The sequence below is a fragment of the Danio aesculapii genome, chromosome 20 (genome assembly GCF_903798145.1).
Source record: "Danio aesculapii chromosome 20, fDanAes4.1, whole genome shotgun sequence".
In the NCBI taxonomy this organism is placed as follows: domain Eukaryota; kingdom Metazoa; phylum Chordata; class Actinopteri; order Cypriniformes; family Danionidae; genus Danio; species Danio aesculapii.
The window spans coordinates 11937889-11951932 of NC_079454.1; the positions used below are offsets into that span (position 1 = coordinate 11937889).

The 14044-nt window shown below is 34.5% G+C and overlaps 1 protein-coding gene across 2 annotated transcripts in view; it reads left to right on the forward strand.

Moving 5' to 3' along the window:
* The window catches only part of cdc42bpb (CDC42 binding protein kinase beta (DMPK-like)), a 131023-nt gene that overhangs the window by 82369 nt on the left and 34610 nt on the right, over nt 1-14044 (forward strand). For both annotated transcript variants that reach the window (XM_056481374.1, XM_056481375.1), the window contains exons 13-17: nt 395-505; nt 3986-4233; nt 5768-5873; nt 5963-6087; nt 10698-10803. In XM_056481374.1, the coding sequence (XP_056337349.1) occupies nt 395-505; nt 3986-4233; nt 5768-5873; nt 5963-6087; nt 10698-10803 (696 nt within the window). The remainder of the gene's footprint in view (nt 1-394; nt 506-3985; nt 4234-5767; nt 5874-5962; nt 6088-10697; nt 10804-14044) is intronic.

The following is a 14044-nucleotide window of genomic DNA, read 5'->3' on the forward strand; positions in this document are numbered from 1 at the left end:
TCCAGCCCCCGTCCCTTCCCTGCAGACCAGGCTGACGGACCCCATGACCTCCTCTGGACCTCAGTGGCTAACTCGAGCCAGATGGACGATACTGACCGCGATTCAGACCCACTGCTGACTGCAGCTGGATCCAGACCTTCCCCCATTTATACACACACTTTTTTCCTTTCTTTTATGTTTCTTTGGCGTTAGGCGGAAATGTCTTGGGGCGAATGAATTTTGTGAAGTCTTCATATGTCAGGGAAACTTGAAATGTTTCAGAGACGTGTGCAGTTGAAATTAGGTCATGGGCTTTGAAGGATGTCTTAAGTTCTGTATCTTCTTTTTTTTTTTATATATATATATTGATTGTTTTTCTTATGTGTGTGTGTGTGTGTGTGTGTGTACGTGACAGCTGGAGTCTCAGCTGGAGGATGCGCGTGCCGAAGCCTCTAAGGAGCGTAAACTTCGCGAGCACAGTGAGGTTTACTCAAAACAACTGGAGAGTGAACTGGAGACACTCAAGGTTAGAAGACACTCATTCATACACTGCTTCAATACTGTTCAGACTTGTTAATGAGGTTATATCACTACTTTTCTTTTATAAGCTAATGTCTGCATCCTAAGTGGTTTTGAGGGAGAAATACAATTCCTAATGTTAATAAGTTGTCACAAAATTTGAATTTGTAACCCAGTTTTGTGCAGGAATGTCAGATAGAATGTAATAATTTCAGGTTATGGTATTTTACTACAAATGTCACAAGATGAAAAATACTCTTAATCAGGAGTGCACAGACTTTTTCTTATAGAGTGCTGTTGGCCAAATATACAGTTGAAGTCAGAATTATTAGCCCTCCTGTTTATTTTATTACCCAATTTCTATTTATCGGAGAGAAGATTTTGTCAACACATTTCTAAACATAATAGTTTTAATACCTCATTTCTAATAACTGATTTATTTTATCTTTGCCATGATGACAGGAAATAATATTTGACTAGATATTCTTCAAGACACTTCTATACAGCTTAAAGTGACATTTAAAGGCTTAACTCCGTTAACTAGGCAGGTTAGGGTAATTAGGCAAGTTATTGTATAGCGGTGGTTTGTTCTGTAGACTATTGAAAAAAATAGCTTAAAGGGACTAATAATATTGTCCTTAAAATGGGTTCATACAAATTAAAATCTGCTTTTATTCTAGCCAAAATAAAACAAACAAGACTTTCTCCAGAAGAAAAAATATTATCAGACATACTGTGAAAATTTCCTTGCTCTGTTAAACATCATTTAGGAAATATTTTAAAAAGTAGAAAAAATTCAAAGGGGGGTTTCAACTGTATATCAAACTGTATTTATTAAATTTGCTATGTTTATTAAATGAAGTCCAGTGCTGAATACACTAGTCGAGTTGCTCCGGCCTTTACCTTGATTTGCTTGCAGATGTCCTCTATATTTTAAGTGACAGTATTTACATTTTAAAAGTCTGATTTATTTAAATTTAATTAAATTATTTAAGTTCAGTTGGCTTTTTTGTAGCTCAACAATAAAACAAAGAAACAAAAGGCTACGTTAAATTCGAAATGACGATCTTTGTTAAAGGCATTCGCCCCAACTACCTTAACATCATTCTCCCTCTTTTCATATGGGATGGTGGGCCAAATCAAAGGTTACCATGGGCCAATTTTGGCCAGCGGACCCTACTTTGGGCTTCTCTGCTCTTAATGAACAACAGAAATGGTATAAATAAAGATTGTTTATTTTTGGAATAAAAGAATGAATTACTATTTTTGGTTAGCAAAGTTTTTAACAAAGTATATCACACCTGTATAAGTTACACTGGATAAAAATAGAATAGTTAATTTGCATTTGTGCGTTAATCATATTTTTATCTATGCATTCATAAATAATGTAAATAGGCTACTATCTGTCCAGAAAAAAAGAACGAAAGAAAGAAAGAACGAAAGAAAGAAAGGTTTATTTTATTAATAGAAAGTTCAAGCATTTTTCTCAAGGCAGAAGCTAAGTTGCATTATAAATGATTTTACTATAACTTTTGCTCAATTTAACATGCAAGGCAAGTTTATTGATATACACAATGACAATTCAAAGTGCTTTACGGAAACAAGAATAAAAGAAACAAAATACAAGTATAAGAAATTAAACAATTAAAAACAGATTAAAATGTGTTATACAGTTACTAAAAACCATCAGACCCCAGATATTTGTATGGTAATGTCCATATGGTGCAGAAATATTGCACTTAACAAGAATACCAAATTATGTTTTTTTTATTCTCCTGATTTATTTTATCTTCTTTTGTGTCTTCAACACTGTTAACCTCACACAGCACCTTAGTTTCCCTCCCGTCTTTCCTTGCGTAGGATATCCTGTGGGGTTATTTTTAGTAGGATGTTCCTGCTTTGTTTTATGTGTTTTCCATCTGCATGAAAGTCAAGAAGACTCGCTCTCTCTTTTGCACTTCTCTTCCTCTGTACTCCATTGTTATCTGTCTGTTAGTATATGGTAGTAGGGCGGTTATTAATAATAATGCAGTTGGTTATCTTTGGTGATGAACCAATCCGATTGCACAGTTTTTCTTAAGCAGCTTGGCATATATATGACAGGCTTCTCCCAAAAGATAAGACTATGTCAGCATTAAGGATTTTTTTTCTCAGATTTATTAACCTTTGAACAAAAAGTGGCAGTCAGAATTTTCCAGGGGTATGAGTAATTTGGGTATAGACTGTATAGGTTTTTATTAAATAATTTATTGTATATTGATAGTATAATTTATTAAACGATCTCGATCAAAGATAAAAAACGTAATAATAATAATAAGGTAATATTATTAATAATAAGGTAATAATAAGGTAAAAACATAATGATTTGGCTCGCCTTATCTTTGTGAAATTATTAAAGACATAAACACACATGAACTTTTCTGAAGACAATGGGTTTCTCCTTTATAGATACTTTAACCCTATACCTACCTCACAAAGAAAAAAAATGTTTGCATTGCATTTCTTAACTCCTAACGTCGCTAGTTAATACACTCAATGCATTTTTTTTTAACATCCCATAATTTCTAAAATATCAGCCTCTACCAAATGGTTGCTATGTCGGTTTATGGTAAAAGTACTGGCGTAAGACCAATTTATTTAACAACATAATCCAAATAAAACATTTCTGAATACTTTTACATATTTTGAAGTATGCCATAAAATATTTCAGATTCTCAATTAACAGGATGATTTTTTTATTTTAAATTTTTTTCACATGTGTTTGTTCAGGGCTTTACAAGCAGAGGAAGATCCATTTTAACTTCTTATGTATCAAACATGCTCTCCAAACTTAGACATTGAATTATTCTCCAATCATTTGCATGTTTCCAAATCGCATTGTTAGTCATTTTTCTTACCAAATTTATCTATTATTTTCTGTGAAGCTGTTTCTGACCATAACATGTCCACACTAAATTGTTATAAGAGATTTGATTAAGGGATTATATGCAACATCTTTTATTTATTCTCTTAGGTAAGGCCAGATCTCCACTTAAGTATCACACTTAAGAGGGAAAATGTGCTTTATGCAATGTTTAAGTTATATGAAGCTTGAAGCATCAGAATCAGTATCGGCCGATCACTATGACGAGGAATAGGTACTCCGTTTCAATTTAAGTTTATTTATATAGTGCTTTTACAATGTAGATTGTGTCAAAGGCGCTTAACATAGAAGTTCTAGTAAAGTATCGGCTCGAAAAATCCTGATCAGAGCATCCCTAGTCATATCCGTTCAATCTTTCTAGTTCAACATATCTCCTCTTACACATTTTAAAGTATAAAATGTTTGCAGTGCGGTTTATATGCAAGTCCAGAATAAAAAAAGGCTGAATTACAGGGAAAAACCCATCCAAATCTGTTTTGTGACTGTTCGTTTGGTGCATCTCTAGATTTATTTGAGCACATGTATAATTGCTGCGGTCTCAGGATTGTTTGTTTGTGTTTTAAGGTGAAGCAGGGCACGGGTCGCGCCTCAAGCCTTGGTGCAGAGACTCAGCAGGAGCTCACCAAGCTCAAGTCTGAGCTGGATAAGAAAGTGCTGTTCTACGAGGAAGAGCTGGTGAGACGTGACACCAGTCACACTACAGAGATGAAGAACCTGAGGAAAGAGCTCCAGGACTCTGAGGGTCAGCAGCTCTCGCTGCACAAAGAGCTGATGGTGCTTAAAGACAAACTGGAAAAGGCCAAGAGAGAACGGTAATATGAGCTGCTGTCTGGGTTGTGGGTTAGTGCAAGTTGATTAGCTTTTTAACTAATGTAATATATTGGTCATGCTTATTATTTAGCTGATATATAATTTATTTATGAGTTTATGAAGGTCAGCACTTGCCTAATTGTGCTGTTTACAATGTTCATATAAACTTTAAATGTGGACTTTTATTAACTGTAAATAAATACACTGTACATAAGATTTGGGGTCTTTAAAGTTTTGTTCAGTGTATTAGTGATGTAATAACAAACTGTTATAACAGTTTTTTTTTATTAGTGTTTTTACATAATGTGTGTATTTTATTTATTTATTTATATATATATATATATATATATATATATATATATATATATATATATATATATAGACATAGACAAAACAAACTTTTATTTTAGATGCGATTAAACACAATTACTTTTGACCTAGCACTAATTTTTATGTGTTTTTAAAATGTCATATATATCACAACTTAATGAAGCCAAGCTTTTGAATTAAAACTGAATTATAATGGTCCATGAGAATCTTTCCATTTGAATCTGGAGCTTTTACAATGTTACAAAAAATTTGATAATGCGAAAGAGATGCTCAGGTTAGTTTTTCAGAAACTGTTTCGTTTTTTCTAAAGGAATGAAAATGAACAAATATTCAGATTTTCAACTGCAAATCAATTTTCCTAATATATAACCACCTTATCATTTAAAAAAATTATAATTTGGTATATATATAGACCATTTTGAGGGATGTAAACAATAACAATTGTCCAAACTTATTTCCTGTTTTAAATTGTTCATTTCTATATATTCCGAGAATCCTGAAAGGTCCACATATCGATAAATAATGTTACGACAGCTGTTTTAATGTTTTAATGTTAGGATACATTCAATTACCACTTGTTACAGTTATTAAAGTAGACAACAAGCAGGAAATGTTCATGGGCCAGTGAGATCACCACATTGAAATGGTCTATAGAGCACCTTTAGGTGTCCAAAAAACGGTGAGATTGAAGAGGATATATTAGTTTGACAAAAACCTTTGTGAAATGTATTTTTGCTTTCTCAGACACTGCAGACATTTTTGGAGTGCAATTTTATTAATAAAGGCGGATATGAAATCTTTTTGATGTATGTAATCATTGCAGCATAAAAGGTTTTTCACATTTCTTTAATCTAAATCTGTTTCATTAACAATGAATTCACTCGTTTAATCAATTTAGCTTGTTTTTTAAAGTCAGTAAAATAAAGTTTTATTGTTCGAAAATGTATACTTTTTTGAATAATTAGAAAATCTTAAATACGAAACAGCACTTCTCAATACTTGCTTTAAGCAAATACAGTATGGATTTCAGATGTTTTTGTGTGGTTTAAATACATACTGCATGCTCAAATGAACCAAAAACACTGCTCACATATGTAATATTTTACAGACAGAACCTCAATCAATAACTTTGATTTTTAAATCTGTATTGTAATCAGCAATAATCTTAAGTCGACCACTCATCCCCTCCCATTTCTGTACCCACAGGCAAACTGAGATAGACGAGGCCATACGTGCCCTAAAGGAGAAGTATGAACGTGAACGCAACCTTTTGGGCGAAGACAACCGCAAACTCACTGCAGAAACAGACCGGGTAAGACACCGTATTTCAAGCCACATCGAATAGTCTATTAGAGTAACACTCAGTCTTTGACATTGATCCTGGAATCTCCTCCCCTGCAGCTCTGCAATTTTGTGGACAGGCTGACTGCTCAAAACAGGCAGCTGGAGGACGAGCTTCAGGATCTGGCATCGAAGAAGGAGAGCGTAGCACACTGGGAAGCACAGATCGCTGAGATTATCCAGTGGTAAGATCAGCTTAGTCTTTACACAGTTCAAGAGACATTTGTAGCCAGAATAAAGTATCTAAATTCAAAACCTACATGAAAGAGTTGCTGGTGATGAAAGCAGACTGTGCTGTTGCCTTTAGTTCTTTGTCAAGTTGAACATACCGGAAAAGCTACACACAATGGCCAACTAGCACATATGTTTTGCAGCACGTTTATCAGCTAGGGCTGGATGATTTTATTTATTTATTTATTTATTTTAGATTTTATTGATTCGGATGTGAGGTTTTGCCATGATTGTATTTATTTTCATGATTGTATGTAGGGCAGCATAATATATCGTTTCAGCATCTATATCGCAATGTGTGCATTTGCAATAGTCACATCGCAGTATCTGCAATGTTGAGCTGGGATTGTTCAGCAATGAAGAATATACAGTGTTATTTTACTTTACATTTGATTATTTCATTACTGTACCTGAATATCTGACTACTGTTTGACTCTCCAAAAAACCATAAAGCACTGCTTATTACATTTTTATCTTTGCTCTACTTTGTTTGCAGTTTATTTGATTCAGTCCGCTACAAAATTATCCCAATCAATCTAAATGAATGATTTAATTCAAAATAGAGCTATTCAAGCCTTCTGCTGAAACTGTATTCATATTGCAATATACAGTTAAAGTCAGAATTATTAGCCCCCCTGTTTATTTTTTTTCTCCAATTTCTGTTTAATGGAGAGCAGATTTTTTTCCAACACATTTCTAAACATAATAGTTTTAATAACTCATTTCTAATAACCAATTTATTTTATCTTTGCCATGATGACAGTAAATAATGTTTGACTAGATATTTCTCACTTTTATACAGCTTATACAGCACTTTCATGACATTTAGAGGCTTAACTAGGTTAATTAGGTTAACTAGGCAGGTTAGGGTAACTAGGCAAGTTATTGTATAACGATGGTTTGTTCTGTAGACTATACAAAATATATATATCTTAAAGGGGCTAATAACATTGACCTTAGAATGGTTTTTAAAAAATTAAAAACTGCTTTAATTGTAGCCGATATAAAACAAACAAGACTTTCTCCAGGAGAAAAAGTATTGGACATACTGGGAAAATTTCCTTGCTCTGTAAAAAATCATTTGGGAAATATTTAAAAAAGGAAAAAAAAATCAAAGGGGGCTAATAATTCTGACTTCAGCTGTATATCGCAGAAAAATAAAATATCGCAATGTCAGATTTTTCCAACATTGTGCAGTCCTAATTGTGTGTAATTTTACTGCGCTGTATTTCCACTATTTTGCTTACAAACACACCCTAGGCAAATTGCGTTCATCTTTCATTCATTTCTGTCTTTCATACAATCTGTCTAATTGTAATGTATGCTTATATTCAAGATTCCTTATTATTTATTTTATTCTTATCTTTTTGGAGAATTCCAGATTTTGAATTTATCTATGTTTCCACCATTGGAAGTACTCAAATGGTATACTGTACCATACCACATTTTTTTTTTAGATCCTTTTATAAAGGTGCCTGGCACAACAGTATGGTACCCAAAGGGTGGCGTTAGACTTGCTGTAGAAAGCTGATTGGTTTACAGAGAATTGTCACTTGCATGTACAACAAGTCAAAAGAAATGACAACACAGGAAATTCCAAAACATGACATTGTAATAATACAGTGAGGGTGCTAGCAATGAACCCTGCTCAAACAAAGCTTTTCATCATCTTGTCATAAAACAGCCACATGCCAACAACAGGGTGTCCGCGGGGTCTTAAAAAGTATTAAAAGTTTATTAATCAATGTAGAGAAGTTTAAGGCCCTTAAAAAGTCTTAAATGCCATTTTGCAAAGTATTACATTTTATATAATTTTTGATTATGCAATGTATGGTTGTATGCTAAAGTTAGCCTGAATGAAATCTGCGAATATCATGATGCTGTCTAGTTTATGAAATCAATGAAATCCTGCTAGATTTGACATCATGCCGCTTTGTTTACTGCAGTAACCAAGGCAACACCGTTATTTCTGTAGTTCTATTGGCACCAACCTGCAGAATTAGCTAGATTTAATAGATTTTTATTCAGTATATGAATAATGTTTTAGTTTTGGATTAGTTTCTTACATTAATATTTAGTAAATATACTATAAGTTAAAAAAAGTGGTTATAAGGTCTTAATTTATGGAAAGTGTCTTAAAAAAGGTCATAGAAGGTATTGAATATCACTCTCTAATTCCTGTATATACTCTGAACAATCAAAATCAGGATCTGCTGTTCATTCATTTATTTTCTTTTCGGCTTGGTTCCTTTATTTATCTGGGGTCGCAACAGCAGAATGAACCACCAACTTATCTAGCATAAGTTTTATGCAGCGGATGCCCTTCCGGCTGCAACCCATCACTGGGAAACATCCATACACACTCATTTACATACATACACTACGGACAATTTAGCCTACCCTGAACATGCAAACTCCACAAAAAAATGCCAACTGACCCAGCCGAGGCTCGAACCAGCAACCTTCTTGCTGTGAGGCGATTGTGGTACCCACTGCACTACCTAGATGCCCAGGATCTGCTTTATGTGCTCAAATGTTGTTTACGTGCCATTCATGTCACATTTAAACATGTGGAAAGCCAAAAGTGTGCCATAATATTCAAATTAAAATGTTCACACACTCTTGCCGCATGCCTACATTTGAAAGAATGAACTTGAGGGTGCAGTGAGAATGACATCAATCGCAACTTTCTGGTGTACCCCACACCTACCAAACAAGCAGGGCTTGAGATTAACTTTTTTCATCACCAACCACTGTGGCTAGTAGATTTCCAACATTAGTAGCCACTCGCCATTTTCACTAGCCACAATTTTGAAAACTACAGATAAGTGGGAGATAATCTCCTATTAAAGTAATGTTATTGTTAAAAATGATAGCCTAATTAAACCCTATTACCAAATATAACTGTAAGCAAACGAAATCCGGTGAAAAATATTCCGAGTGCAATAATGAAAGGATGATCACGTGCACACATGGTTAACGTTAGGCCCACTAATAATCTGTTTGAAGATGTTTAAAGTGAAAGCTGTAAGCGCTGCTGCTTACAAAAATACATAAAGGAAAATATATCTGGAGCTCTTGAAAGCAGCAGGACTTTGGGTGCTGTTTCAAAAAGAGAACCAATCACAACAGTTGCGTTTTCAGGCATGGTTGCTTCGCAAGTAAATGGGAACATGCACACTTTTTAAACAGTCGCATGCATCACATCACCTGTATGCGCAAGTGATCATCCTCTCAATCGGTATTCACCTGCATTCTTCACAATTGTTTTTTTTTTTTTCAGTCGTGCTGCTTCTCGATTCTAAGATTGCATTTGCGCATATTGAGTCATCTTTATTACCATGCATTTAATAAAACTACAATTTAAAAATTATTTTCCACCAGCCGAACTAAAAATTATTCGCATTTGGTGGGTTGGCGGGTGTTAATGTCAAGTCCTACAAGTAAGAGTATTATTGGGGGTGGAAACACAAGCCTGATAGCGAATTGTACTGTACTGTACTATACTGAATCATACAACTTAGTCGAAGCAAGACGTAGAGTCTGCCTCTGAAACTGAATGTCATCATTGTCTACAAATACGTCTGTGTTGGAATTCTAAAAAAAGATGATATTATTAGTAGAGCCCTGTGCGTGGCCCCTTAACTTCGTTTTTCTCATTAATCAAATAAGCTTTTCTTCTTGTACACTCACTGGCTCCATCAGCTGAACAGCTCATCAGAGTGATGTGCCTCACACTAGCTTTTCCATTCAAAGTTGCAAATTAAACTAATGCACACAATTACAGTATTGCATTAATTTGTGAATAGAGCACTGTTTCTATCCCACATGATCAAGAAAATAGGAAACCATCACTAGCATCAGATATTAAAAATAAAAAGGATGTTTCTGCGAACAGGAAACATTATAGAGCTCTTTTTCCTTGGTAGTACCTTAGTAGTAACACTTGTAGAGTGTTAATAAGACTGTCGTTAAACCTTTATAATCATGACATGATAGATGTCATGAATGTGAATGAGAGTTTATGCATGCTTGTAACAAATGTCATTCGCTCAGTTATGTCATTTTAAATGCAAAGATAGCATTGTTTATGATAACTTCACAAGTTTTGTGAAGGTGTTGTGTTTGTTGGCAACAAATACATCACAACCTGTTTTAGTCTGATAACTTGACGTTACCAAGACAATGCAACTTTATTCATAAATCTGTCATAAACATAATTGTCATAAAGCCTTTATAAATATTATTATTATAACACCATCATTAATATATTGTTTGACCTCAATTACAATGTTTCAAGCTGAATTTGCCATTAAAATGCCATAAATATTAATAATACTCTTAAAAGTCATTTCAGAGTAATGACACTTTTAATTGACATTTTAATGAGAAATGCAATTTGTTCCACTGAAAAAGTGATCAAAAAATATTCATGACAATTATAAGGCCTCGCGACAATCATGTTCATGACAGATTCTTCAGTTTTTTGGATTAACTGTTTTTTGTTAATCCAACAAAATCAAGGCCTGCTTTTCTGACTGTGTGGTCTATTTCTATTTTGCAGGGTGAGCGACGAGAAAGATGCACGCGGCTACCTTCAGGCTCTGGCCTCCAAGATGACAGAAGAGTTGGAGTCTCTGCGTAGCTCCAGTTTGGGATCCAGAACACTGGTATGCATCACCACCTTTTGATTCAGAATGAATAGAGGCCAAATTACGTTTGACACTTAAATCAAATGATTGAAGTGCTACATAATGAAGCTTTCTCCTGTTAAACAGCTGATCTGCTAGCATGCTCCAGTTTTTGGGGATTTATAGGGCATGTGCTATGATAGAGTGAGACTTCTAATTTTGTATGAAATCTCTCTCTCTTTTTCTCTCTGTAGCTCCTTTGAGCCTTTGTGCAGTAACATTAGGTTTGCTTTAAATAGCATTGATTGCGATTACTTTTGATTTAATATCCTTTTCTAGGACAGACTGTAGGAGACTGGCATTAGTGCCTTTTCCTCTTGAAAGTGCTGTTTTTGTGTTGCCTTAGCATGATTTGCTGATGACAAATATTGATTGGAAGCCCAAAGGTTTGGGTTGAAGCCATCATTCAAAGATGTGGTCGGTGTTGCTTATTGTCACATTGAACTAATTGGCTTAATTGCAGGGTTGCTGATGATCTGGTACAAACAGAAGTTTGCCATAAAGTTTGTGTGTTTTGGGTCAGAGAGTTCGAATATTCACAGATTGGACTCATTAAAATGCCATGTTGAGGTTTTGGTGATTCTAAAGATTCTACAAAAATTCTAGTTTCTAGTTGGAATATGACTTCATACTCTCTTAAATGTCTCTTTATAGGCTGATCTGCTTTATATAATTACTCACATTTATATTAAATTAACATTCAAAAGTGTATTTTTAAATAGAAATTTTTCGTAACATTATTAATTTCTTTGCTTTCATATTGAATCAGTTTATTCAAAAAGAAATAATAGACAACAAAAGCTTCTCAGTTCTTATGAGTTAACATTTTTCAGTGTCAGTATTAAAAATCAGAAGTAATTGGGATTTATATTTCTCAAATGTGGAGGAACGGTATATGTCCAGTTAGTGTGGAATAACAGTATAACTTCAATTTACCATATCACTATAAACCACTAAAGATCTCATTCCTCTGTCTCAGTTTTAATACAGTAACAGACACCTCAGTTTAATATTAAGCATCTCTTTCAAGTTTATTATTATTATTATTATTATTATTATTATTATTTTATTTAAAAACAGAAAATACTGTATGAATAATGTACGATACATAGACCTTCTTACAGTACAGGCAATAACAATCAATTATTAACAATAAATAAATAAATTCAACAATAAATACGTCCAATGCAGATATACATCATAGCTAAATATTGTGGTTTATTAAGAAATGCTGGCGCAGTGCACCTGTGTATATACTATTGCAAACTGTCCTCGAACTCCATCATCTCACGACATAAATAAAAATATAAAACGGTGCTTAAATATAAGTAAATAATATAAATATAATAAAATGCTTGCTGTAGTTTACACTGGACTGGTGGGAAATGTGCATTGTTACAGATTTATTATGTATGGGATGTGGTTTATTTTAATAGGTTAACCGTTTTTGTAATGTTTAGCGTTCCTCAGCGTATTCAGAGAGAGAAAAATCGCATCACATATACAGTTCTTCCACTTTCCCCTTTCGGTAAATTTTCCCTGAGTTTTGTTCTCTTAGATTCAAATATGGTTTCCCAGCATCCCTCAAAGCCTTCCTTACTCCGTCCTTCCATTTGTTGATATCGGCTCTCCTTTTTTTGCAGAGGATTTGCCTTTCAATGTCCAAAGTGGACATGACAGCAAGCAGCATCTTCATTCTTCTTAGTGGACATAAACGATTTTTCCACATGGGCTTTTGCACTATTTTAATGTTTAAAACGCAGAGTCTTGGTCATGCGAAAATATCCCAAACTGTTTCTGTATACAAAGTTCACACATACAATTTTTGTATTTTTTGGACTTATACGGTTGTTTGTTGCACGCACTTATTTTTTTGGCCTATATATTGGTAATCTGCTTTAAAATATAAGCATTGGCTGTCAGTTATTGAATCGGCCAACATGTTTCATGTTGGTGCATCTTTATTTTTATGATATTAATGCTCGATACAAGATACTTTTTCCACGAAACATCAATTACCTTACCATCTGCTTGTATTTGTAAGGTGTTCAGATGTACAGATATTTTAAAATGTACTATACACATTTTTTTTGTGTGTAATCTTGACTGTCTCAGAAATATTTGGTAACATTAATATCTTTGCTTTAACATTTGAATCAGTTTATTTAAAAAGAAACAAAGGCTTATAAAAATTAGGCTAAAAATTTATGTCCACGGTTATATTTAATGGCCTATATATTTGTTATCTGCTTTCAAATATAAGAATTGGTTATTGATTCGTCCAACATTTTATTCCATATTTATTTGGTTTTAAAGTTGAATGGTTCAAAAACATTTTAAAAATCTTACCAACTGCAAACTTTTGAGGATAATGTATTTAAATATTTGAAAAGTGCATAGATGTATAGATATGTTAAAACTTGATACGCACATTTTTTTGTGTAATCTTGACCATATCAGCAAGGCCCAGGAGTAAACATCCCGACCCAGAGGTCAATGCTGGCACCTCGGGTGACCAAGAGGGTGAGTTTTTCCATCAAACCACCAAAAAAGCAGGCGGAGATTGTTCATTTGGCCAATGGGCCAATCAATCTATCATTCATCTCTCCAGGCCCTTCAATGATAATTAGCAGAATTTACAAGTGTTACAAACAGCAGATATATAATGCTCAAAATTTCAAAGGAGCAGATGAATGGAAACGCAGCATCAGCTCTCCTCATCACTGGTCATTATTCATGGAAAACATCTGATACACGCTCGCCTCCATTGTTCTTATGAGGTCAAGTGTGCATACCCTTAACTTTCCACTTGCACGCTATTGGACAACATCAAATCAGTCGCGCCGAGAAGTCATTAACTCGATAAGCCTGAACAAAAGGGCCGAGTGTTGCAGTGTTATGCCGGCGCTGGAAAATACCGGCAGCTCTAATGTAAAGTTGATGAGTCGTGCCAGGAACACTCCCCATAAACGCCCTTCACCCTCTCTGGCTTCCCATCCGCTGTGGCAGACGCAGTCACTTCATGTGTTTAATCAATGAAATGGGATGTAATCCTCTTCTTTCATTCCATCATATTCAGCTGTCCCTCAGCCAATCACTGTCGGTTCTTTGGTAGATGACAGTCTCGTCGCCACATGGCTCTCGGAGACAAATGTTGCCTTGTAGCCACACGTGTAAATAGCGGAGCCTTGGTGACAGCTGAGATCAATAGCCATTAAAC